General features: G+C 30.7%; 2 protein-coding genes across 2 annotated transcripts; both read left to right on the top strand.

The window, feature by feature from the left end:
• Positions 1 to 8,518: 8,518 nt before the first annotated feature.
• Positions 8,519 to 15,521, top strand: LOC137818714 (protein REVEILLE 5-like). The gene is made up of 8 exons (XM_068622287.1): positions 8,519 to 9,005; positions 10,246 to 10,303; positions 10,927 to 11,050; positions 11,159 to 11,335; positions 11,445 to 11,579; positions 13,816 to 13,925; positions 14,047 to 14,106; positions 14,935 to 15,521. The coding sequence occupies exons 1-8, from the start codon at positions 8,773 to 8,775 to the stop codon at positions 15,040 to 15,042; spliced, it is 1,005 nt and encodes a 334-aa protein (XP_068478388.1). The 5' UTR covers positions 8,519 to 8,772; the 3' UTR covers positions 15,043 to 15,521.
• A 4,673-nt stretch (positions 15,522 to 20,194) lies between these two features.
• On the top strand, positions 20,195 to 23,755 carry LOC137818649 (probable serine/threonine-protein kinase At1g01540). The gene is made up of 7 exons (XM_068622193.1): positions 20,195 to 21,000; positions 21,849 to 21,953; positions 22,041 to 22,163; positions 22,256 to 22,426; positions 22,805 to 22,934; positions 23,056 to 23,265; positions 23,389 to 23,755. The coding sequence occupies exons 1-7, from the start codon at positions 20,435 to 20,437 to the stop codon at positions 23,554 to 23,556; spliced, it is 1,473 nt and encodes a 490-aa protein (XP_068478294.1). The 5' UTR covers positions 20,195 to 20,434; the 3' UTR covers positions 23,557 to 23,755.
• Positions 23,756 to 27,961: the final 4,206 nt, after the last annotated feature.

Here is a 27,961-nt window from a genome sequence, read left to right as displayed (position 1 = left end):
TGATTTTAAGTTTTACTATTTGATGAAATTTCCTTGGAAAAGAAAAACCAATTTACAAGAGGAAGAAAGGTGTGCACTCTGAATATTGTCGTGTTGTGTTCTTGTTGTTTTCTCGTGTAGGAAAGAAAGGACAAAAGGTGTGTTGTGTAGTGTGGCTCGCAGTAGTACTTGTACCTGCGACTGACACGTATTCAGTGAGTGAAAGAAAAGGACTAAGAGCATGTACTTATGTCTGAAAAGACACTTTGGATTCTTTTCTGATATGGTGTCGCGTTTATGCCGAGGAAAAGACAGAGGATAGATTAATTATGGAAAGAGATTGAGTTACCAAAGAAATCGCCACTCCCCAAAAAACAATTTGAATCTCTTATGTCACTTTGATTGGTGTGATAGAATGGAAAAAAATAGGATGAAGTTAAAATGAATGGAAATTTATAAATGATTTTATCGTCATGAAAAAAATATTTTTTTATATTAATATAATTAAAAGTAATTTATAAAATGATTATAAAATAATTTAATATATTAATTATTTTAATTATTTATTTTACTATAATAGAAAGATGTAAATATTAATAATAATTAATTTTATTGAAAAATGATTGATCTTGTAAATATATAATTGATTATATATTGTTTGCATAGTAATTCTTTTGTAAATTGTCTTAATACCGTGGCAATTGCTTCGAAACCATATATCAATGCACTCAATTTTAATATGAAAAGAAAAAAATGTTCTTAAATAAAATGGGGTACATATAGAAATGCATTTCGTACCTAGAATATATTTCTGGATTTTTTTCTGGTTTTCCGGAAGATATTTTTGGGGTTTTTTTTTCTGAAACAAATTTTTTGTATTGTGAATTTTCTTATCCGGAATAGGATTTTGATTTTCAAAATATAATAATCTCTTCCGTGTCTATTTTTTGGAATCTACTATTTTCAATTTTGAATTTTCATTTTTGAAATAAAGGACATTTTTGAAAATTTAAAACTGTATTGGGTTTGGTTTAAAAAGATTGAGTGTAGGAAGAATTTGCCAATATGTATAGTTTAAGTTAAGTTTTTTTTGTCTTTCATCTTAGGAGTTTTTTACTTTTAGATCCTTGATTTTCATTTTCTTTTTTCTATCTGTATGCGCTTAGAAACAAATATGTGGTTAACTCCATTTGATAGGAAAGAAAAAAATATGTTGGACTCAGTGTTTGGTGATCGGACATCGACACCTATATCAATCATGTCAACTTGGTGGTCTGATCGTGATAATGGGCCACGTAAGTGGGCTTCACGTATGTGTGCGTTGAGGTTCATTCATATACTTAACATGTATAAGGTCTGGTCAACGAAAAAGTGCAAATGGTGTGTTTAGTACATTCGGGTCTAACACAAGTAAAATATTTTCTAAAGACACTTAAGCCCAAGAGCACTAGGATTTTGGGAAATAAGTTGCATGCATGATACGTAAAGGCTTGTATGCCTACAGTGGACAGATGGGTCCCTGATGCTGGTACACGAGTTGGTACCCTAACAGCCATGCTGTTAAGATTATGCACTCCAAGGGGAAAGATTATATGTGGTTGTCGTACTAATATTGTGCGTATTGTAACAGACTCTTCTCTTATCAAACACTTTCACTCGAGATAAGGTTCTCGTGGGAGAAGGGTTGAAGTAACCTAAAAGTAGTCTATAAAGGGACGGTAAAGGTACATCGTTTCTAAGACTGAAACTACTTGTTTACTTACTCATTGTTTTTATAAACCTTGTACTGATTTGATCGTCGGAGTACAATCAACAGGTAGGGTCCCCTCTCTTTCAGCGGAGCTGCATTCCAACACCCAAAGGAAAGAGCAAATTTCAGTAGAGACAAACAAAGTCGCAATCTGTTTTCAGAGTCAACCAACAACTAGGTCAACCGACAAGAATATATATATATATATATATATATATATATATATTGGATTATTTAATTAGAGTAACAGAGTAAAAAGAAAAAAAAAATATGTTATGTGAAACCAATCTCACTTTACTATTTTTCTATATACTTTTTATTTCTTTATGTTTTTTCGCTTAAGGCACCCAGAGTGAATTGAATCTTATTTTCTCTTTAACTAGAGTGAAAAGAAAATAAGAGAAAAATAATTGAAATAAAGTAGTTTGGTTGAGAAAACTATAGATAAAAATAATAAAAATAATGGAAAAGAAGTAAAATAAAAATATAGATTACTTGATTAATGAGAAATAAAAAAAAATAACTAAGATAAAAGTTTATTTTTAAAAATAAAATTTTTATTTATCAATAATAAATCTTATCATTTATTCTATTATTACCATATTAACATTTGTCACCATCAATATAACATTTATTAAGGTTATGTCTCAAACCTCCTAATTAACCTAATTTTCTTGGGCTTAAGTGACTTCTCGTTTGGGCGTTAATGGACTCGTTTGGGCGAGTAAAACGTAAAAAGGTCCAACGTTACTGGATCAATCTCGATCAAGCGAGAATGAGCTTCCTTGAGCGAGATCCATTGGGGGCGTTTTGGCTTTTTTGCGAGTTTGGGGTAGCTTTGGTGATGTTGGTGCATTCCAACTTTTCCTTTTTAACTTTATATATTCTTCTTTTGTCCAATTATCTCCATTTTTTCTAGAATTCTAAAATTAACACAAATTTGGGAATTGGGAATAAAGCGTTCTTATTCATATAAAAATCACAAAATATGTAAAAATGTATAAATTCATAAATTAGAGGTTATTTTATATTTATTTTAGCAATTAATACTCATAAATGTCTATATTTTAAAATGGAATATTACTAAAATTTGGCACTTATCAGTCATATCTTGCTCAAAATGGTATCCACCATAGTTTAATTTGTCCTTACACCCATGAGTAGAACAAGTCTATTTGAACGTAAGCACCGTCACATAACAAATGTTGGCTTAACTGTTCTCGCTCATGCCTCTCTTCCTATCAAATATTGGGGTGAGGCCTTCACCACTGCTATGAATATTATCAATGTTTTACCATCGTCTATTATTAACTTTGATACACTATATCATTTATTTTGTAAGAAACAATCTGATTACAACTTTTATAAAAACCTTTGGTTGTGCATGTTATCCTCTCATTAAACTTTCATTCCTCACTGTGTTTATTCTTGGCTATAGTCCACAATACAAAGATTATGTTTGTGAATCTACATCCGATAAAGAAATACATTATTCATGTTATTTTTAATGAATATATATTATCTTATTTAACCTGTTTCATTCCATCTGATACCATTAACCCATCTTCTATGCATGATACTCTCTCTAACCATTATTTAACTGTTATAAAATCTACTTCTTCTATCTGCATCACCCTCTAGCCCCTCCCCTACTTTAACTGCTATACATCCTCTTTCTTTTGCATCACCATCAACCTTTATTCTCTCTCCATCTAATACCAACTCATCACCCCAACATCCACTTGATGATACCTCACCCACTACTCAGAACGCTCACCCCATGATTACAAGAGATAAATCTGGAATTTTTAAGCCTCGAGTTTTTAATATTGAGGTTACTGTTGTTCCTTCAACGCTTAAAGAGACCCTCCAAAATCATAACTGGGTTGCGTCGATGAAAGAAAAATATGACGCTTTACGAGCCAACCATACTTGGACCCTACCCTCACCTTACCGCCATCTGGTATTCAATCCATTAGTTGTAAATGGGTGTTCAAATATAAGTACAACGATGATGGCTCCTTCCAACATCACAAAGTCAAGCTTGTCGCAAAAGGATTTCATCAACATGCTTGCATTGATTACTTATAAACGTTCAGCCCTATGGTCAAGCCGACAACCATCTGTATCATTTTAACCATAGCTTTGTCCAACAATGGCTTATCCACTGAATTGACATCAACAATGTTTTCATCTATGGTGATCTACAAGAATCGGTTTACATGCTTCAACTGCCAGGTTCTGAAACAAATTCCCAACTAGCATGCAAGCTTTACAAAGCAATTTAAGGGCTCAAACAAGCACCTATATCTTGGTTTCAAAAGCTAAGTCATACTCTTTCTTCACTTGGTTTTTCTTCAACAAAATCAAATTCCTCTTTATTTATCAAAACTGATACAAATGTTACATTATTTGTTTTGATTTACGTTGATGATATTTTGATCATTGGCAGTTCTCTTGATGCAATACAGTCATTTGATTTTTTTGCTACAACAACATTTTGGGATCAAAGACCTTGGTCGGCTACTTTACTTCCTTATCATGAAGCTTCTTGGACTATCAATGTCTCTCTTCTTCTTTCTCAAACTAAGTACATCAAAGACCCTACAAAAATCAAGAATGTTGTCATCCAAACCACAACATATGTCAATGATATCCTCTATTCGTCTCACACACAACATTTGTAGATGATCCTTCTCTATATAGATTCATTGTTGGTTTCCTCCAATATATTCTAATCACTCGTCCTGAATTATAATGTAGTGTAAACAAATCTGTCAGTTTCTTCACCATTGGAAAGTTGTCAAACGCATATTGAGATACCTTGTAGGCACTACATCACAGGTCTCTTACTTCAGCCCTCTCCACGCTTCACCATAACTGTCTTTGCTGATGCTGACTAGGGATCCGACCCAGATGATCGAAAATCAACTTCTGACTACATGTTATATTTGGGACTCAATCCAGTAGCATGGACTTCCAACAAACAAAAGATTGTCTCTCGCAACACCACTGAATTGAAGTTGAGTACTGCGATGATAACTTATATGTCGTTTTGCTTACCGTTAATCCTATAATGCACTTAAAACTAAACATTTTGATCTCAATCTTAATTTTGTGTGTGACTCAATTCAACAACAAGAACTTCACTTTTATGCCTTCCTGACCACAAACAAATCACAGAACTTCTCACTAAGCCTTTCATTGGCATTTTTTTCGTAAATTTATGATTAAACTAATGATTGTGCCTAACCTCGTCCTTAGTTTACAGAAGGATATTACATAACATTATTGTTAGTATGTTACAACTACACTTTTGTTTATAATATTCTTTTGTTTTTTCTCTCTTTCCACTCAATCTGAAAGAAGCTAAACTAAGTTTTACTTATAATAATACTTAAATAATTATAAAAAAATTTAATTTGAACCAATTTTGAAAGTTATATAGCAGACTAAACCAAACTGAACTGATTTGTTGGATTATTATTGATAAAAAAAAGTTATGTTTAATCTATAAGTTTCTGAATCGTAATTTTTCTTACAACTTATTTTCTAAACAAACCCCTATAAGCGATTATCTGAAATTAGCAATGAGATTTTTCGTTATGTTGAATGCAAACGCAGTCTTGAACATGGTATAACGTGGTTAAATCATTCTGAGCTTTGTTTTTGTAATTATGAAATTCCATCCCAAAAATGAAAAAAATGAAGAAAAATAGGTAGTGAAGTGCACATTATGGGAGACAGGAACATTGCTTTGTCGCAAAGAATGAAGGAATAGAAAAGCGTAACAGTGAAGCATGTGCATGTGATTGGGCTTTGGACCAAAACATCATGTGCCTCACCTAAACCTCAACCCTTTTAGCTCCATGCACCATTACCCTCAAACACAAATTCCTATAAAGTATTCTAATTCTTAATCATTTTTCTGCTTTTTATAGTACTCATTATTATTCATTTTATTTTCAATTATCATAAAAAAAACATCATTTTAATTAGCTGTATTTATCATGTTGGAGAACTAAAAGCATGTTAAATTTTAGGTTTTTTAAAAATAGTATAATTTTATTTTGTATTTTCTGAAATAGAAACAAAAAAATTAGTTCAAACTTGTACGTGTAAAATACAACTTTAATTCGTATATATAAAATACAATTTCAATTTAATATAAAAATTATATTAGTACATCATGACTTGTCTAATTTTAAAATAAAAAATTATCAATTTTAAAAATATTAAATAAAATTATTATTTACAGAAAAGAAAACTTATATTTTATTTGAAAGTTTATACGTTATTTCTATTTGTTATTTGGATTTATCTTATTTCAAAACAAGTAGTTGCGTAATTATTTGTAGGATTTATAAATATGACTTGTGAGATGTTTATAAGCTATTTTTAGCTTATACAATTAAATTCTCTAAAATGACTTGTAAAAATAGGGCACGGTCAAATTATATACAAAAATTAACTTTATTTTTTCTTTCAATAAAAAAGAGGTAATTAACTCATAGATACGTGTTTAAATAATAAGTTTAATTTATCAAATTATTAGTTAAGCTATTCTACCCAACAGAAAAAATAAACATAATTTACGATGTTATATTTTCATATATTTCATTTTAATTGTGAACAAACTCTAGATTTTATTAATTAATTCTTATTGAAAAAACTCAAAAACTTGTATTTCTTAATAACTAGATTTTTCCTTCTATAATTTTATTAGAGTTGATGATTATTCATTTTATGATTTTATTTTATTTTATTATATATTGATATCGTATTTTTTTAGTACATTTCAAAATATATATTTATATAGTACTTATCAATATATAAATATTATTTACAATTAAATGTTTTAAAAATAATTTGTGTCACAAAATTCTTTTTCAATCTTGATTTGAAAAAAGAATATAATATTTAAAGTAAAGGATACTTTTGCTAAGTTAATTCCTCATCAAATAATAGAAAATTATCATAATAATCACGAGTAAAACAAATATATCTTATTACAATATTTACAGTACTGCATATGACATATAATTAATTATTTAATTTTGTATATTGTATGTTTAACAAATAGATTAATCATTTTTATAAACTATTAAAAAAATAAATTTTAAACATAATTCTATCTCATAAAATTGATTTATAAAGTGAATTTTGTATTCTTTTGAAATGTTTCTGATATAAGAAGTTAACTTTAAATCTAACTTAACTTCATAAAATCAAAATTTGTATCTACTTAAATAGATTTATATCCACTTATATATTAAGAAATATCTTAATTTTTAATCGATATAAAATTTCCAAAATATATTACAACAACTACTATTATGATATCAATAACATGAAATATAAACTAATAGTTTTAGAGATATCAAATATCATATCGTTATTCCAAATAATAATCAAATTAAATTGTTAGTCTTCAAAAAATACCTTTACATAAAGAAAAGAAAGTGTCCTTTATATGTAGCCTTTTTATACTATTGTCTCATTAAAAATTTATTTGTATTGGTTTAAAAAAATTATTTGCTGTTGTTGTTTATAATGTATAAATATATAATTTTTCCATTTTTAGGCATTTATACATTTTTTTTTAGAAATAGGATAATAGTGCTTGTATTTACTAATTCATGATTCTTCTTCTGGAGGAAACCAGAATTTTCCCACACAAAAGTAACTTGAGTCACATTTGCATTCTCATATATGTTTCATTTATTATATATGAATATATGATAATCACAGTCACGAGACCCAAAATCATGCTTATTTAAATAATTGTATAGACTTTCTATTTTGTAGCCTTTTGAAAAGTGTTTACCTTCCAAGGTCTAAACCTTCCACGTTTCAATCCTACAAACCCTAAAAAAATTTGTTTACCTTCTTCCACACCAAGTTGAATATAATATATATGAACACAACAAAGACTATTTTAATTTTAATGGCTTAAAATAAGTTGTTTTTTAAGCTAAGAATTCACAAACCCAAGTTAATAGTTATCCAAATCTTGTGTGCTATGTTGCCCCTTGTTTTTCACCCTAAGTTTCAATGATTGCCACCATTTTCAATTATATCCCATGACCTACCATCTTAATTATCACTTTAGATTGTAAGTACCAAAGAAGACATCATTTTGGCATAAAGCAAAGTCAACATAGGACCTTTGAAGCTACGCTTATCTTCCTGTTCCCTTAGTTTTTCCGTCACTGTTGCACTTCAATATTTATTCTCATATTAACCATCTGAACATTTAATTACGTTGATTATCATCTCAAAATCTTGTGTTATACCATTTTATTCAAATACGTAATGTACCTAAAAAAAAGTTAACAATTGACATTATTATAGTGGTTATTATTCTAGTCAAATTGCTTTTAATTAAATAACGCATACCTGAATTATTATAGACAATTACATCGTCATAAATTAAAATTAAGAGAACATGAATCAGTTATTTCTTCACGAACAATTACATATAAAGAAGGGTATCACTAAGAGCACTTAATGAAAATGATAACAATGTACAAATAATTTTATTTGAATTTTTAAATTATCACATGGCAATTTATATAACAATTTATATTTATTATCCCATTTTGTTTCTCAGCAAGTGTATTAGTCGCATGTATGTGTAAATATTTCCTTAGTTACAAATTTGTAATGTTAATTAATTTCTTTTTTTCAAACTTTTTTTATTTGATTTTCTGAAAAAACAGATCCAAACGAAAACACGTTTTAAAAAACGGCAAATAATTTATATCCAGAAAAAAATGCAAATAGCATAACAAGATAACCGCCACAGAGTGGTGACTAACTATGCAGGCGCAGAAGGTGCAAGGACAGAATAGTAATTTCCGCTGCTTGTGGATGTCTATATAAAATGTTAGTTGGAATGTGAGAGATTACAGAGACGAAATTCGCGAGAGGACGAACGAAACGGAAGACAAGAGAACAGCCCCGAGTGACAGATACATAGTTGCTGGGAAACACCGAAACACTAACGGAATCGAATTGAGGGTACTGTTTCGGTCTGCTTGATGGTGTCGGTGAACCCAAACCCCGCGCAAGGGTTTTACTTCTTCGATCCTTCCAATATGACCCTTCCCGGCGTTAATTCTCTTCCGCCGCCACCGCCGCCGCCGCAGACTCCCGCCGCTTCCGTCGCCTTGGAGGATCCAAATAAGAAGATCCGGAAACCCTACACAATTACCAAGTCCAGGGAGAGCTGGACCGAGCAGGAACACGACAAATTTCTAGAAGCTCTCCAATTGTGAGTCCGTTTTTATATTTTTGTTTTTATTTTTCATGGGAATGAAATTCCTGTGCTGTAGAATTGGTGGTTTTTTTAGATTTTTGGAAAATTTGCAGTTCTGGAGGTTTCTAGATTATTCGTCAATGGTGAATTAGTTTTTTTTTTTTTTATTGGTTAAGTAATTTGTAAGGAATAGGTGGCTGCAGTGAGAATTGTTTGGGGTTATGTTTTAGATTCGTTTATTTAATTGGGGTTTTCGAAATTATTTACTTTTTTTGTAATGATTTTTTATATTGTTTGGTTGCTATTATTTCACTGATATGATTTGGGTTTTTAGTGTTGAGTAAGATGGGGTTTAAAAGGAACTTTTTTAGGACGGGAGAATTAAACTTATTTATGAGTTTTTTTTTCAATACTTGTAAGATCAATTTTATGTGCTTAAGTTCACCTCTGGTAGGGTGTGAAGTGGTTCATGTAGGGTGGGTTATTAGTTTTATAGTGAGAAGTAATTTTACTTGAAATTTAGTATGTAATCATATTGCAAACACGCAATTTTACCTTACTAACTGAAATCCTGGAAGAGCAGCATCCATACTTGAACTAGTTCGAGAACAAAGTGGTCTATGCCATTGCATGGATTGTTTCACAGGTTGACGGCTTATTTGCAACGTGTTTTGTTTAGACTTTTTCAACAATAGGTTGCCCCATTCCAATAAAGGAACGAGTGGCAGAACAGATTCTGTAGTGGAATGTTTTTTAGAGGGTAAGCCGATAGATTGTTAGAACAGTTTGTCAATACTTGGTGTATTAAATGCAGTTATGGGGGGAACACCTTATCTTATTATGCCTAAACTTTTTTTTTCCATATCTTCATTCAATTATCTACTTTTTAACAAACTTCATTACATTTACATGTAGACAGTTTTTTTGTAGCTTGCAAATTCTTTAGAAGGTTAAGAATTGAAGGAATTAGGGCTTAGAGACTCCACTGTTCTTTTAGAGAGAAGCATCGGAAAAGACCATAAAGCCATATGGTTGGTATTTTGCCATTTTGCAAGTGTGCATTATTCTCACCAAGAAATGCAATTCCATGCTTTCTGGATGAAATCACCTTTGCACTTGAAAACAAAGTTTTATTTTCCTTCTGTTGCTCGCGTGCCAAAAGCAGTATATGAAACAATTAGGATGGTTTATTAGTTATTTGTTTATTTTTGCTTATTTTCTTCTGTGTTTCTCACTTTTTCTTTACTAATTTCAGATTTGATCGGGACTGGAAAAAGATTGAAGCATTTGTTGGTTCAAAAACTGTCATCCAGGTAATTACTATAGAAGCCAAAGGAAAACAAAGAACAAGTTACTAGCGGATGCTAGCTGATTGGGTGTGTGTATTTAAAAGCAGTGAAACTTGACCTTTTCAACCATAAATTTGTTATCAATTGCACATTATTCTTGGATTTTGTATTCCATACTGGCTATTTGGTGAAATTTTCAGTGTCAAAACTGAGATACTTGAATCATAGATGAGTAAATGGCGACATGATCTTTTCCAAAAGACTGTCAATTGAAAACCCATGACCCGAGTTTGAACATTTCCATCTCTTGTATCTTCTCTAACTAGTAAATCATTTTAACTCTTGTTCATCAAATATTGTTGTCTAGATTTTGTTGCATCATAACGAAATGCAATTTATTGTGTCTTTTTCTTCAAATCTAAGGGTTGATGATGATTAAGGACATAAACTTGTAATTTGTTACTTTGCTGCATCTGTACTTACGTAGAAAAGAAATAACATAAAGTTATATAGATACTCGTCTTGGATTGTATAATGTGTATGGTGTTTATTTCATCAAATTTCTTGTAGTGAATCTCTGACATTCATTGCATGTTCCTCTCTCACTATCCTTTCTTCACCATTTTATGTACAATTCTATTTGGCAGATAAGAAGTCATGCACAGAAGTATTTTCTTAAAGTTCAGAAGAATGGAACAAGTGAACATGTTCCTCCTCCTCGGCCAAAGAGAAAAGCTACTCACCCTTACCCTCAAAAGGCTCCTAAAATCAGTTAGTATAGCAATGTCAACCACATTTAATGTTCACTGGTTTTTTCTATTGAATTATTTTTTAAATAACTTGTTTTTTATGTTTTTTTTTTTTTTTACAATTGATCAGCTCCTACTGTATCCCAAGTTATGGGCCCACTGCAACCTTCATCTGCTTTCATTGAACCTGCATATATTTATAGCCCGGATTCTTCATCTGTTCTTGGAACTCCATTAACCAACATGCCTTTGTCGTCTTGGAACTATAATGCTAAACCACCAGTCAACGTGCCACAAGTGACTAGAGGTTCTGTTTCTCCTGAACTATAATGTCTGGTTTTACATTTTTTTGTTATTCAAATATGTATTTCGTTGAGGAAGTTTCTGTTAACCTTGAATATTTTTTGGTTTGTTAGATAACATGGGATTGACTGGAGCGGCACAAACTGTTCCTCTCAACTGTTGCTATAGCAGTAGTAATGAGAACACCCCTCCAACATGGTCAAGTAGCAAAAAAAATCATCAAGGTGGCCAAGGCAAGCCAATTAAAGGTTGGAACACTTTTTTTTTTAATTTGAACTTGATTGTCTTGAAGTTGAAATAATGGCACAATCACAAAATATTTGAACTGTAGTTTTGAATAATGGGGCACTTCTTGAGTTTTGATTGAACTAAAACAGAAAAGGAAGTCCTAAAGCTGGTACTTCCATTGTAACAAGATCATCTTTCTGAGAATTGTTGTTTAGGCATTTGCCCGATTGTCCTCACTGTCTCGTAGAGTTATTCATCTACTTGTGGATTGCTCTATAGGTATCAAATGAACTAGTAAAAGATAAAGTTTTTCATTCATTAGGATATTCACTATTGAGGAAATAGATAAAAGAAATTTTGCATCAGCTTGTTATCCATTAGAATAAACTTATTTCACCAAATCTAGAATACCATCACTGAACCTGAGCTATGCTATGCTTTGTTAAAGAAGTTGCCGTGATTTTGAAGTTCCAATCTTCTCAGAAGTTTTAGTAGTTTTGTAGCTAATTGTATAACTATGAGCAGGAGTAGTAGTGGAGAAGAGTGGGAGTTTGAAGTATTAACTTTTGGTTATTTTTAGTTCAAGTTTATTAATAATGGATGGCGGCCTATGGTGGAAGCCTTGACAAACAAAAATATTAAAAACAACAATTACTCTTGGTAATAGAGTTGAGGGTGCATGACTGATTTTGGGCGACATTGTCCTATAAGTGCAGAAGAATTGGGAACAAGGTTTAATAAATAGAGCTGAGAACAATAGAATCTAAAATTTAAAAAAAAGCAGTACAAAAATATTGAGTAGATACAAGAGCAGCAATGTAGAGAATAAGAAGAGAGAAAGCATAGAGGTAGGATATGAGGAAGAGCGTGTGAAGAAACCAAGAATAAATGAAGACAAGCAAAGAAAAAGAAAGAAATAGAAGGATGAAGAAAAAAAATGAATAAAAAACCTTCCACGTACAGGCTGATGGAAATTTTGGCCATAAGTTGAGGTTGCCAGAGTGGATGGTGCTGGATAACGCTCATCAAAGATCAGCTTCTTATCCATTGGACTTGACTTATCAATAGCTAGTATGGTGATTGATTAATTGGACTCAACTTGAGATCGAAATCTGAATGGCCTAAAATTATGAACTAAAGATATTGAAGAGTTTCATTAAGGGTCTATTTGAAAGAATTTCTCCTTAAGTCCCCTATTACAATAGAAAAATAAGAAGAAAAAAATAAAATTACCTTTTCCATAAGTTAAAATTAGCTTATACGCAAGTTATAAATAAAAATTTAGAAAAGCCTTATGAGAGAGAAAACTTATACAAAATTAACTCATGCATAAACTAATTTTAGCTCAAGCACAAGTTATGAATAAAAATTTAGAGATGCTATATAAGAGAAGAGAACTTCTGCAAATTAGCTCTTGCATAAGCTAGTTTTAGCTGGAAAAGTTTATTTCAATTTTTCTTATTTCTTTCCCAAGAAGAGGTTATGGAAAAATTTGTCCAAATAAGCTCTTAAGGTACCTAAGATCAAGAAGAAAATTTAATTATGCTACACAGGGAATATTACGGTGTTCCTTAAAGCTTTAAGTTTAAGTTTAAGGAAGTAAAAAATATGCTAAAATAACATATTCTTGAACTTTATATTTATTTATCTTCAATCATCTTCAAGTAGAGTCAGAGACCCTTAGAAACGGTTCAGAAGCAATGAAAGTAACTTGATTATACATAGAGCTATAGAGCTTCTGTATTGAGGGGACACCAGGAGTAATAGTAAAACTGTTATTTTGTGAGCTGGTACCACTGCTACATAAAATACTTCAGAGTTGGCTTATGGCAAGAGTTGAAGCTGGGTCCTTAATTCAACATATGCATTTTCATTATGAATATTAAGGAAACAAGTAGGGCGGAGCTAAAGTAGATATATTTAATCCAGCACATCTGGACCTTTCACTATGAATATTACACATTGTTCTATATTTTCTGAAATGAGTAGTATGTATGTATAAACTGTATATTTTGCCAATTTTCCTAACAATGAAGCTATAGTATTTTGTTTTATTCATTAACGTCATCCTTTTTGAACTCTTGCATCATCTTATTTTAGTATGAATAGAAATATTTATGAACAGTATTAACGTTATTAAGTTTTCTATGTTTTGCTATGTTATATATCTGGCGTTACAAGTGTTGAGCATTTTTTCACTCCTATGTTCATGATTCTTGACATGCCCTTGTTGATAAGTTTGACTTGTCTGTACAGTAATGCCAGATTTTGCTCAAGTCTACAGCTTCCTTGGCAGTGTTTTTGATCCAAATTCTACTAATAACCGACAGAAACTAAGACAGATGGACCCAATAAATGTGGAAACGGTAATTAATATCAAGTCCATCATTTTCTTTTCCTCTATTTTTTGGAACGTAAAGGTCCAAAATTTTGGGTTCAAGTGCTTAGGTTGTCTACCTGAGTATTTTATATTGTTGTATTTTGCAGGTACTGTTGTTGATGAGAAATCTCTCGGTGAATTTAATGAGTCCAGAGTTTGAGGATCATGTAAGTTTGTTTCCAACAGTAAGCATTTTTTCTCTTGTTATATTCCGACTGATATATTATTGAGCCCATCATATTAGCTAGATGCCAAAATCATCTTTTAATCCTTGTTGCTTGCTTTTATTATGTAACATAACAAAGATGTGAGATGATATTAAATTGGTTTCAACTGGCTGGTGGATTATTTTAAGCGAGTAAATAATTGATCTCACTATGTTGACATTTTGTTGCTGGAAGCCTCAATGAGCCCCTATGTCTGTGATGGTTAGAGTTTTGGCTCTATCACTGGCACTGCACGTTTGTTGTTTGGCAGTGTGGATTATTTTCTAAATTAAATTTATTTTCTAGAGCATGATATGGTATTTCTGACTTTGGCTATACTCTGCTTTGGAATAAGTTGCCCAGATAATATTATTTCCACATTCTTGCTGTTGTGTTCATGCTTATAATTTTGTTTTCACATTGCACCATATTTAAATATGTATGTTTAGTAACAAGAGATCCTTATTGATTCCCATTTTTGAAGTTGTATACTTAAGCTGTTTGACATTGGGGGGTCTGTTTAGACAAACTACTCGAGAGAACGAAAAAGATTAAATTAATTTGTCCATAAAATAAAATTAATTTATTCATAAGTTAAAAATAAAAATTTGAGAAAGTTATACAAGAAAATTTCTGCAATCTAGTTTATATAAAATCTAAGGAGACAACATACAAGTGTTGTCTTATTATTCTGCGTGACAAAGTCTAGTCCTAGCTTCATTTATTTTATTTTACTCGCCATAACATGTACTTCTTCATGGTCTACTAACAAATTCCTTTTTAATGCAGAAGAAGCTGCTTTCATCCTACGATATCGATTCTGATGAGTCGAAGCTTGATAATATTTGCAGCAAATCCCTCACTGATAAATCTGAGAGTGCTATTATGTCTGCATAAGGATGTCGAGGTTGGTTTTGCACTGAAGAGTGTTTTCAATCTATTGGCTGAAATGCACGTAAAGTGGGAGCAAGAAGGTGACAAGGTTTTGCTAAAAGGAAGTGTAGCTTCTTAATATACATATATAAATATATACATACATAATATGTATATTTATATATATGTATGTATATATACCTTTTGGATTGAGTTTGTTTGTTTTTGGCACTGATTGATGGTAGATATGGTGCTGGTGTTTTGTGTATATCTTTTGAAGATGGTTAGGTCACTTCTGGAGGCTTTACTGTACAGAGTGTTGAGTGTTTTTGTGTGTTATGCTGCGAAGCTTAGAATTAGCAAGAGCGGTGTTAGGAATTAGGGGCTGCTGTTTGGCTTGTATATAAATAAAGCAATATAACAGTGTTGATAAGTTTCTCCTTTCATGCATGCATGTATATATATTATTATATTATAAAACCTCTCTTCTTACCTGGTTTCAACTATGTATATAATCCTCACTAATTATTACCATAAGACGAAGGACTCTGCATAAACATTTTCATTAGGAAATTCAAATCGATTTTGATCAAGAATTAGTGATGGTTTGATTTGGCATTTGAAGTTTGGATTTACATTTTGGATGAAAAAAAGTAAGAAAATAGATTATTTAAAATAGTTTATAAATCATTACGGGTGACTTGGTATGATCTTGAAACAAATGTCAAAATTAATTTTACTTAATGCGATGACTTCATCTGATGTCGAAACAAATATTTTATTTGGGGTGTTTTTAAATCTCAAACTAAGTAAATTGAAAAATTAATATTAAGTTTTATATCGAATTTGTTTTCCTGATAAAACACCTTAATATTAAGTAAAACTGATTCTAATATATTAATGGCCCAAATAATATGACCTTTGTACTCTATATAGGATTTTTCTTCTGAACTCCCATAATTTCTAGCTACACCTCCAAAATCTTTAAAATAATATTTTTATTCTTTATAAAAGTGATTTCTGGATTACTTATTTTAAAAACTTTCAAGAAAAAGCTTTCTATAATATTTTAAAAAAAAATTGAAACAATTTTTTGAAATTAATTTTTCAAAAAAATACAAAACAGGCTTTTAGAGAACATATAGAATATATATTCTATAATCAGTATTTTATAACAATTTTTTTTTAAAAAAAATACTTTAAAAATATGATATCTTACCGAACAAGTTGTCTGAAACAATTCTTTTAAATAGATTTCAGAAAGAATTAAAAATTTTAGAATAAGTTTTCTCAAATGTAAATAACAGTTTCTGAAAAGTAAAAAATTGTTTCTGATAAATATTTTGGAAAACAATCCTATCTTTCTTGTTTTTCCTCTCCAAAATAAAACGATGAGAAAGGAAGTACAGATGGAGAAAAGAAGTGTAGGTGGTGAAAATAACACTACGGTGTACTAAAAAGTGTTATTACTCTCTTTTTCTTAATAAGGGATGCTATTAGTAATTAGGGAGTGTAAGAAGTAAAAGTTTTTTATATATGACTCTATAATTCATGGCTTATTTCGACCTGAAAAAATTATTATATATATATATATATATATAATATAACAATTCTAACAATTTTTTTCAATATTATTTAAATAAATTATCAGACTTTATTTTAAATTTATTTATACAATGAAACGTGGTTATATAGTATTACTATTTTTAGTTATTTTATTTCAACATTTATAAAAAAAATTTAAATTAATCAAATTAAAAATAAATAAATAAAAAAGTCATTTTATATTGGTAAAGTGAGACTGAACTTTTAAATTTTTAAATGAGAACCGAACTTTGTAGATAGAAAATTTTGTTACGCAAAAAGTATTTATTGTAAACTTTAATATCTCAATATGCATGAGTTTCAAAACATACATTAACATATTTATTGCATTGTTGTTTAAAAGTATTTTATACAATACGTATGAATTGTGTTTATATATATATATATATATATATATATATATATATATAAGATAATTTATTATTATTCTTTTTATTACATAAAATTAGTTTATAAAATCTGTATTAATATTATATACATATAACGTATATACATATATTCCTACACCCTAAACCCTTAAATTATATTAATAGATTAATATTTTTAATTATTATTGTTAGAAAATATAATCTAAAGTATGTTTTTTATTTTTATTTTGCTCCAATATAAGTATAGTTTAGGTATAATTATTTTTATTTTTTTTACATTTGAGATCATTATCCAGTTTAGTCCAGTGATTTTTTTAAAAATTAATTTGGTAGGGAGGTGAAAGTGATTGTGGTGGTGGAGACAAGGGAGGGGGCGGTAGTTAGGAGGTGCCGCCAAGATGGTTGTGGGTAGCAAGAGGGGTTTTCTTTGGGCAAATGATGAAGGGGAAGTTGTCGACCATCTTCTTCTTCCAATGCCACCAGTATTGGATCTCCATCACATTATTCTCCATCTTCCATCTCATCTTCTATGTTTTGTAAACAATAGTGATTTAAAATATGAAATGTTTAATATCTAACTATATTAAAACAAATTAACCATAAAAATAAAATGTTAAACTATTTCACATATTCATATCATGCATGCTATATTAATCAAGATTCAAAAAAGTTAGTAAATTTTTTTACATAGAGAACCTTTTGAACAATAAAAGTAAAGTATAATTATCTTTTTGTCTCTATGTTTAAAGTCAATATTTAATTTAATATAGTAATTCTTTTTTAAAAAATCAATTTGGTCCTAAAGTTTTTTAAAAATGCTTAATTTGGTCTCTTCCGTCAAGTTTTCACCAACAACACTAACAATTGATGACGTGGCACACACAATGACATTGGTTTGAACATGTGGACTGAACGGAATTTTGGAGTTTGGAAATTAGGAAAAGAAGATTGAGGGAGAGGGAGGCGAAGACGGTGATGATTGTGGTGGTGGACTATAAGAAAATGACAAAAATGGTAAGAAGAAGAGATGTTTTTTATTCTCTTATGTGTATGTATATGTTACATCACTTCATTTATAGTAAATATAATATATAGGAAGTTTCTCTCCCCAAATTATAATCTAATTAGGTAGGATACTAATCATGAGATTCTATCATTATTAAATTAATTGCATATAATTTGATACAATATCGTAGTACAATATTGCATATAATAATAGTATTTAATTTGATAATTATTATTTTCTTAATTTGGACCGACACCAAGGAGCGACGAATAAAAAGAATTTTAAAAATAAAAAAATATTAAGAATTTTTGAATGTTATTTTTATTTATTGATATTATACCTAATGAAACCCTTTGACCCTTTGAGTGGAAAAAAGACTTCAATGTTTTTTTTTTATTATTATTGCTCACTAATTGAAGTTAAAGTTGAGTTTTATTCAACTATGGGTAGTCGATGAGATGATCGGTAAATGTTATTTATAATAACTGGCTTGCAGGTACCTTTTTAATGAAGTTGCATTGGTATATACTATTTCAGACTAATTTTTGTTTAACTCATTCAATTGTTTTTGTTCATATAATCTTAATTTCAAATAAAATGTTAAATATTTATTGCTCATATACCTTACAATTACGGTTTGACTTATCCTCGATAATACAATCAGATGGTCATTTTTTGCATTTCACAAGGGATGTGTCAATGTTATCTTCTACTTTGTCTATAGATATACCACTGTTCATCACTCAACTATTTGCAACACCTCACAAAATACACTTCTCTGATGACAACCATTGGAGTGAGCATTTACAACTCAACAAACAACTGAAGGTATAAAATATTTTTATAGGTCATAGTTGTAAGGTCTTTCATTTACAAAATTATGTTTAGGGCCGTTTCTTAGTCGTCGCCTTTCCCTTAGCATTATCACCATAGTTGTAGTTGTCTCGCCTTCCTCTTTCTCAATTTTTTATTTTTTAATTTTCAAATCTTAAAATTTCGTTTAGTTTATACAGTGTAAACTAATGTCACTATGTGCGTCACATCATCAACAGTTAATGCCATTGGTGAAAACTTAATCGAAGGGGCCAAATTGAACTTTTTAAAAAATTTTGGGACCAAATTGATATTTGAAAAAAATCGTTATATGAAATTGAATATTAATTTTTTTTATGTGTTGTGGTGATTATAATATCGATTATTGTATTTGGAAAGTATAATTTACAATTACATTCAATAATATATTAAATAATTTATTTATAACAATATATTTACCAAAGTAGTATATGTTTATGGAATTATGAATTTTAATTCCATATATTTATCACTTAATCTCTATTAGAAATACATTAATTATTTTAACTTATTTTAATTTAGTTATACATTATAATTATTTAATTTATACTATTCATAAATATATTCTAGAGTGACCAAATTTAAACAATTAAAATACACTTTTAATGTAATATTTATTTAAATATATAAACATAATTTATTCTATAAATATATAAATAAATATTTTCACTCAATTACATATTTTCTTACTTAATACAAAAATATTTAAAAAACATGATTATAATATCAAAATAAATAAATAGTTATAAAATATCTGATTGAATTCATTAGCTTATTATTATATTTAAATTCGATTCTAATGGAAGTATAAATACGTTGTAAAAAAAAGACAAGTATAAATAAAATAAAGAATATAAGAATTATTTTATTTATAGCATAAAAGATGTAAATATTTATTTTAAAATTAGAGAAATCTGAATATGATTTTTTTTAAAATTCTCCGAAGTGGTGAATGAAATTTTACCATAATTAAATCGCTCTTATATTTTTTAAGAAATATTTAATTTTTGTATTCTAAAATTTATTCAATGTTTCACTTGTAAATAAAATAACTTTATTAAAAACATAATATATATATATATATTATTAAAATTTTAAAGAATATAAATATTATTTAATACAACATTAGAGAGGAGAATATAATTTTCTTAAGACCATCTCTTCTCCTTAAAAATGATATTTGAATAGGACAAATAACTAATTGAACTGAATTGACTATTTGTTGAACAATAAAGTTAATATTTTTAAATAATATTTATGACAATGAAGATTCTTTTCAACATTTTTTTCTTTCACAACTTTAAAAAAGAAAAAATATTAAAAGTTGTCTCGTGTATTAATCTAAGTTAAAATACAAAATGAGTTGTAGCATTAATAATCTTACCTGAATTGATAATAATATAATTATGATAAGAATTTCATATTCTTTAAACCCTTTTTTCTCACACAATAAATAAGTAAACTCATGATCCTCTTCACTTTCCTCTCTCAAATCTCTTCAATAAGCTTTCTCTAACTTCACTTTCCCACCCAAAACCAAAACCAATGCCTCCAATTTTGTAAGCACACCCATTTCTTTGCAACCATGTCAGTGTACGACGCAGCTTTCGTCGACACGGAGCTTTCCAAACGGACTTCCATCTTCGGCCTCCGTCTCTGGGTCGTCATCGGCATCCTCGTCGGATCCCTCATCGTCATAGTCCTTTTTCTCCTGTCCCTCTGCCTCACCTCCCGCCGCCGCCACCACCACCACCACCACAAAACTCCCCTCCGCCGCAGCGCCGCCGCCGTCTCCACGCCGCCCATCTCCAAGGAAATTCTGGAGATCGTTCACGTTCCCATGCCGCCAGAAGCCGTCAACCTCCCGCCTCCGAAGGCGGAGCCCCGCGCCGCCGCCGTACTGTACTCCAGTGGGGAGAGTAGGGGAACTGGGAGCTTGTGCGAAACGGCGTCGTCACTGGGGAGCGGGAGTGTGGGCCCCGAAGTGTCGCATCTGGGGTGGGGGAGGTGGTACACGCTGAGGGAACTCGAAGCTGCGACTAATGGGTTGTGTGAAGAGAACGTGATTGGTGAAGGTGGCTATGGAATCGTGTATCGTGGGTTGTTACCTGATGGAAACAAGGTTGCTGTTAAGAACCTTTTGAATAATAAGTATGTCTCTCTTCTTATTACAATCTTCAATTTCGTGTGATAATTGAATTCAGCTGAAGTGGGGTGGGGTACATGGATCGCTCTATTCATTTGACTTGGCTAAAGATCAAATTTTTAGAGGAAATTACCAGTGAATTTATTTTATTTGTTTTGAGGTTTAATTTGGGTGGCTGAAGAAAAATGGAGTTTCTGTGATCTGTGGTTGGGTCTGTGTGTGTTAAAGTAAAACTGTAAGGGGAAATTCATGTGTTTGTATGATTTTTTTTTCGTGGTTTGGGTGTCTGGGGTTGAAGTTTTCATGTGGTGTTTTTTAATGTGCATCGGAGAAAGTTTTTTTTTTTTGGTTTTTGGGTTGTGTTTTTTTTAATTTGATTTTAGTTTGTTTTGAAAAAAAAAATTGCTTGGGTTGAGCTAAATGGATGCTTGTGCTAGGTTTGGAATGTAGATTTACTTGCTTGAAGTAAACTAGTGCTTGTGGTGAACAGTGATTGACTCTTTTTTATTGCTTATGTTTTCCTTCTGTTTTACTCTTGCTACTACTGTTTTTGTAATACTTTTTAACCTGTTTTCTTTTTCGTATGTTATCCTTGTCTTCTGCTTCTGGGTGTTGTGTTGTAAAGTCGCTTACTTATGTGAAGAAAAGAATCGTTTTTCTTTTCGGCTCCTTGTTTGTTACTACTATAATGATGTCACTTTCAGGAGTTTTCCAAGTATCACACTTTGTTGGGATTTTCCATTGAATTCGTCTTTGGTTACTCACTAACTGTTGCTGTATAGTGAAAATAATTTGGTCTTGGTCTTGGGTTTGTCTTTCTCTTACAAGTGATTAATGTCTAACTCATTTACAGGGGCCAAGCTGAGAGAGAATTTAAAGTAGAGGTAGAAGTAATTGGTCGTGTGCGGCATAAGAATCTTGTAAGGTTGCTTGGATACTGTGTTGAGGGGGCGTACAGGTATTTTTTAATTTACTTTGAACATTGAAAATAGAAAGTTTGTTTGATTTGAAGGTTCGAAGGTTTGATGTATGTTTTTTATCGCAGGATGCTCGTATATGAATATGTTGACAATGGGAATCTAGAACAGTGGCTGCACGGGGATGTTGGAACTGTAAGCCCTATAACTTGGGATATCCGAATGAACATTATACTGGGCACGGCAAAAGGGTACTATATCCATGATCTAGTATGCATTCTGATATCCATTTCAGTGCTTGGAAGGTTTTGATCAAAGTGATTTCTTCTGTGTATCTTTTCAGACTGGCCTATCTTCATGAGGGTCTTGAACCCAAAGTTGTCCACCGAGACGTTAAATCGAGCAACATACTGCTTGATCGCCAATGGAACCCAAAGGTTTCTGATTTTGGGCTTGCGAAGCTTTTGTCTGCTGATCATAGTTATGTCACTACTCGAGTGATGGGCACCTTTGGGTTAGTATGGTTTAACTAAGCATTTCCCTATCTTTATTTTCTATGATAATTGGTTATTACTACCTCCATTCTCATATATAAGCAAAAAAAGCTAACTTTGTACTAATTAAGGAAAACAGTTAAGGGCATTAATTTTTACTAGTATTAGGTATTCTTCCCACAAAAATATACCATGATGGTATAACCAAAGGTCAGACAATACTTAATGTCAGGGTGTTTTAGGAAAAATATTATCAAAGGAAATAAAAGTAGTTAAAATTTGCTTATATTTGAGAACAAAAAAGTGTGAAGTTTTTTGCTTATATATGAGAACCGAGGTAGTATTACTCAAATTTAAGGTCCACAACCACAAGTAGTAATTCTCTGTTTTTTCTTCAGTTATGTTGCACCTGAGTATGCCTGCACTGGAATGCTGACTGAGAAGAGTGATGTGTATAGTTTTGGGATACTTATCATGGAAATAATTACGGGAAGAAGTCCTGTTGATTATAGTAGACCACAAGGAGAGGTTAGAAACCATCACCGACACAGTCAAAAGTTTTGAGACTGTTCATTTTATTGTTGTCAGCACAGTTCTCTCTCTCTCTCTCTCTTGTCTCCCCTAACTGTGGAAGTTGGAATTGTTGCAGGTTAATTTAATAGAGTGGCTGAAAAGTATGGTTGGGAATCGAAAATCTGAGGAAGTAGTTGATCCTAAGCTTGCTGAAAAGCCATCTTCAAGGGCTCTTAAACGGGTTCTTTTGGTTGCTCTTCGATGTGTCGACCCTGATGCTGCAAAGAGGCCTAAAATAGGACATGTTATCCACATGCTCGAGGCTGAGGACCTCTTATTCCGTGATGTATGTTCTCTTTCCTTATCAAACTTTTATTGTACTTGACTCAACTCAACCAACAAAAAGAAAGAGTTCAGTTGTGCTGTAATCTGATGCTTATCTCTTTTCTTTTGTCGTTCCTGTCTCTAGGAACGAAGGACTGAGGGAGAATCTTCCCGTTCTCATCGTGATTATCAACTGGAGCATAAAGGGTCTGGATTAGATAAAAGGCAGACAGGTGGAGAGATCAACAATCAGATTGAAGATGACAGTACTAGTAGTAGTAGATATCACCATCAGCCTTCTAGATGGAGATAATCGTAGCATGATAACTGAAAAGCAATGTGCCATATTATTTTTCTTCCTAGTAGTTTGCTAATATTTATTTTTACTTTAATGATGAAAGAAGCAATTAGTCCCCTATTTGCATAATGTCCCCAGTTACCTACCTCAATCTGGGGTGTTCTTTTGTATACTCTGATTCATTGCTATAAAATTCAAAATTATTTTGTGTTTCTGTTTATTAGACAAAGTAGGATAAGCATTACACAGTGGTACGCCTTCCATGTGGTCAAAATATGTTATCAACCACCTTTGTCTCCCAAATTTTGTCTCTAGCACTGCATCCTGGTCCCATCCATATGTTGGAAAACTTAGCATTTTATGAGTGTAATTGGTGGGTCCAGTTAGATGCTTCTGAGCAACAGGCCTACCATCCATCTATCTTGATGGAAACACTTTCAATCCATTAACATCATTGCCAACTTCATAATTGGAGGCTTGTGATAATGAACACGCTGGATCTGTAATCAATATCAACTGTATCTTCAATTTGCCATGAATGGCTTACATTTTCCAAATGGAATGACAGGCACTGAGAGCATGAAGTGTGCAGGAACTTGGTCATACAATTTGGTTTCATTGTCAATTCCAAACTTACCAGTACATGCTTTCTCATTGGAAAGCAACAAGCATTGATTGGTGTCTGATTATGAGTGTATCTTGGGATACCCTTTTTTGTCTCTTTCTGTATTCTTCAATGGTTAGTTACTTTCTCATGACATATGCCCCTTGAAATGCTTAAACCACTATAAGTCTTTCACACTGCTGATTTCCTTTCAAGTGTTAATTTCTCTGTTCTTTGGAACCTGACATTGACTTTGATAAGTAATTATAATTTATAACAACTAAAAAGCTGCAACATTGATTATTGACTTTTTGTCTACTGTGGACCCTTTCTGAATAAACTAACATTTATTTGTTTATCCACCCCTGAAATTTCTTATTTTGTTAGTTTCATAACCTTTCATAATATAAAATGGGCAATCATACCAAATTATTCACCTTTCCAGTCTCATAAATATCCAATTATGTGTTAGCATAGCAGCATCATTTGGAGATAAGCACTTTCATTGTTCTTTTTTGCCTTAATCTCAGAAGTCGCTTTCTTGCAGAAATTGATATATACACACTTTGCTGTTTATATGGCACACACCAGTGAAATTTGTTTCATGCCAAATGTTACCTCAATGTATCCAAATGGTGTGCCCTTCTTTTTGTTTCCTGAATTTTTATACTTTATAGTAAGATTTTTTTTAGTGTACTTGTTAGAAATTAAATATTTAAAATCACTTCCTTATTTAAAAATAGTTTCCATTTTATTTCTGAATGATACAAATATACTTTTTCATTTAAGGTTTATTCCATTCTATTAAACCATCGTTTTACCTCCTTAAAACTTTCTCTAATTCTTTTCAGTGGAGATAAAAAGAAACAACAATAAAATTAGGAAGAATGCTTTCTCAATGTATAAAGTAAAAGTATTTGAAAAGAAATTAAAAACTTCTACTGATATAGTTTTAGAAATAATTCTAAAACAAAGTAAATCTTTGTAGCAAAACTATTTTCTCTAGAATCATCTTGTTCACAAGAGACAACTATTTTAGATGATTTATAACTTTAATTTCCAGACAAAGTCATGAATAGTGGGTTGAAGAAGCTTGCATTCATGTGGTATTATTAATGGCTCTCTTTTTCTTGTGCATGCACATGAATAAATATACATCAGAACATCATAAGTTATAGTATAAATTAACTCTGATCCTATAATTATATACAACTAGTTAAGATTGTTTTAATTATTTATTTAAATATATGATTGAGATCCACTCTTTTATACTTTACATTTTATCTCTCATTTTTTTTTACAAAATCACAGACTCAAGACTAAAATTTAAAACCTGTAAGAATCTTTGAAACAATCTCATAATAACTCATTCATGACACTTTAATATCTCATATAATATGCTAAGAGAGATAATGCCATAAAATTCAAAACTTCTAGTCAATTGAATGAGGAAAAAATATTCTCATCACATTTATTAGAACTACCATGTTTCAAATTTTGAACCACTAAAATAAATTAAGATCGTGCCAAAAAATTTCAGAAGTTGTCGGAAAGAAGAGTTTATGCAAGGGAAATATAAATAGTTACAACATCATTATATTTTTTTTAGCATAAATAGTTACAACATCATTATATTTTTTTACTTTAAAAACATGCTTGTGTACATACCATGAATATGATATGATGATGCGTTTAGATATTTTTGCATTGTTTTTTCAAACTCTTCTAAAGTCACCATTCACGAGAATCTTGTATGTTCAAACTTGAGATTTAATTATATTTTTTTAAAACTAGCAATGTTCAAATATTTTCCACAAGTAGCAGATAAGAATCAATACCAAAGATACACACTCGGTTATATATATTTTTTTACACATTTTATGAGTATAAAACAATCAAGTTGAACTTATTTTTTTGAAGCCATTAAGTGCTCCAACTTGTGCATGCACATGCTTTAGCTTCTTTAAACATGTTTATTGGTAGTGAATAGTGGGAAGGGACAAAAGATTTATGTGGTTTCTACTTTCTATAATAAACAAAACACCATTTATTGATTACAAAGCATTGTCTTTAAGAAAGTACTCTATAATTATATTCTATTCAAAGTGTTCTTTTAACAGTTTTTTGTTCTTTTGTATGTGAAATTGTGATGTAACATGATGTCAAAGAAATGATGCTATATCCTTAATTGTATTCTCTTTTGACCTCTTAGTGGAAATTTAGAAACTGGTATGTGACTTTCTTGGTCTGCTCTATTCAGTTGAAACTTTTTTCAAGAAAAAGGAAAAATAATGGAGTTAGTAGTATGCTTTATTCAGTTCATAGCCAAAACCAGCCATAATGCAACTTTTTTTTTCAAGTTATTCCATCTTTAACTTGATGTTGTGACGTAAAAAGCACATTGAAGTGTTTTTTATTTCTCAAAAAATAAGAAAACAACCCCACTGATCTAAGATTTATACAGGATCATGTTTGTGGAGGTATTAAGTTAATTTAGGAGTTGTATATTATTTTTCTCTGGGGGACAAGAATAAATAAGGGTCACTGGTGTGGTCCATGTCTGAACTAGAGATTGTTCATTATCCATAAAAATCAAGAGAAAGAAAATTATAATTTGGTTAGTTTTATACTTCCTAAAGAGATTAATTTTTAACTATATAGTTGGGTATTACCTTAGTGTGTAATTCACAAGATCACCCATGTGGTAAATAATTTGTTTTACCATTTAATTTAATATTTTTTTTTAATTTTATGAAATTAATTAAAAGGATTGTAATAATGATTGGTTAATAGAAATAAATAAAAACAAAAGTCTTATTTGTTTGATTTAAATACGAAGATATTTGAACCCTAATGAAAAATGTAAAAATAGAATATGGGTGGAGCAATATTTTAGACTAGAAATATAATATTCCTTATTATTGGAGTTTTCATTATATAAAAAATTGTTATTCCATTCCATTCCGTTCAAGATTTTAAAACATTACATTTCGTTTTTTAAAATATATGTTTTTCAAAATGTTTATTCTTATTTAATATGAGACTTTATATTTAATGAGTTTTTTCCATATAGTATATCATCTATCAACTATCTTTTTATTTATGAATATTTAATGGTGACCCTTTGAATATAATCTAATTAAATACACCTACTTTTTATGCTGATTGGTTGTTTTACATTGGAAATTTTGGACTACAAACTTTGTAGAAGGACTTTTTGAGGATGAAGATCATAAGCTAAATGTGTTTCAGCATCTGTGAGTCTATAAAATATTAGTTATTTACATAGGAACAAAAAGATTAATAACTAAAAATTTGTGTCAAGCATTTCTAACCTAGTATGGATTGAAATAAAGAATAAAAAGGAAAAGAAGAGAAAATTTTATACTTTGACATTTTGGATTAGGAATCATGGGAATTGGAAACCATGTGATTAGGAATGTTACAAAAGAAGAAGAAATGTTGAGTAACAAGTAGTGTTAGGTCATCCTCCTACATTGTATTGTTCAACATGTGACATGCCATTGTCAACTATGCTTGCCACCAATGTCTTTGAACAACTTATAGAACAATTAGCACCAAAATCTAGTGGTTAGGTGGAAGACAATTAATTGTGAGCCACATTCAGTGATACTAAACTACAAATAAGTTGGTCATCTTTCACTTTCTGCTCCTAAGAATCATCTATTTCAAGATTTGGATAGGGTTTATGATTGGAGATCTTGACATTGATTACCCACTATAATCACTATTTCACTCACTTTTTTAATTTAATTTTGTTGGGCCATTAAGGATCAAGTCACTCACGTGTAGTCT

Source organism: Phaseolus vulgaris, chromosome 10 (genome assembly GCF_000499845.2).
Source record: "Phaseolus vulgaris cultivar G19833 chromosome 10, P. vulgaris v2.0, whole genome shotgun sequence".
Classification (NCBI taxonomy): domain Eukaryota; kingdom Viridiplantae; phylum Streptophyta; class Magnoliopsida; order Fabales; family Fabaceae; genus Phaseolus; species Phaseolus vulgaris.
This window is presented reverse-complemented; position numbering and strand designations above follow the sequence as displayed.

Bases quoted from the DNA above. Each gene is read 5' to 3' on its own strand.
- LOC137818714 (XM_068622287.1), top strand. From the start codon at position 8,773: ATGGTGTCGGTGAACCCAAACCCCGCGCAAGGGTTTTACTTCTTCGAT. The intron at 10,304-10,926 runs GTAATTACTATA...TCTATTTGGCAG, and splicing joins GTTCAAAAACTGTCATCCAG to ATAAGAAGTCATGCACAGAA. The intron at 11,051-11,158 runs GTTAGTATAGCA...ACAATTGATCAG, and splicing joins TCAAAAGGCTCCTAAAATCA to CTCCTACTGTATCCCAAGTT.
- LOC137818649 (XM_068622193.1), top strand. From the start codon at position 20,435: ATGTCAGTGTACGACGCAGCTTTCGTCGACACGGAGCTTTCCAAACGG. The intron at 22,164-22,255 runs GTACTATATCCA...GTATCTTTTCAG, and splicing joins ATACTGGGCACGGCAAAAGG to ACTGGCCTATCTTCATGAGG. The intron at 22,935-23,055 runs GTTAGAAACCAT...GAATTGTTGCAG, and splicing joins ATAGTAGACCACAAGGAGAG to GTTAATTTAATAGAGTGGCT.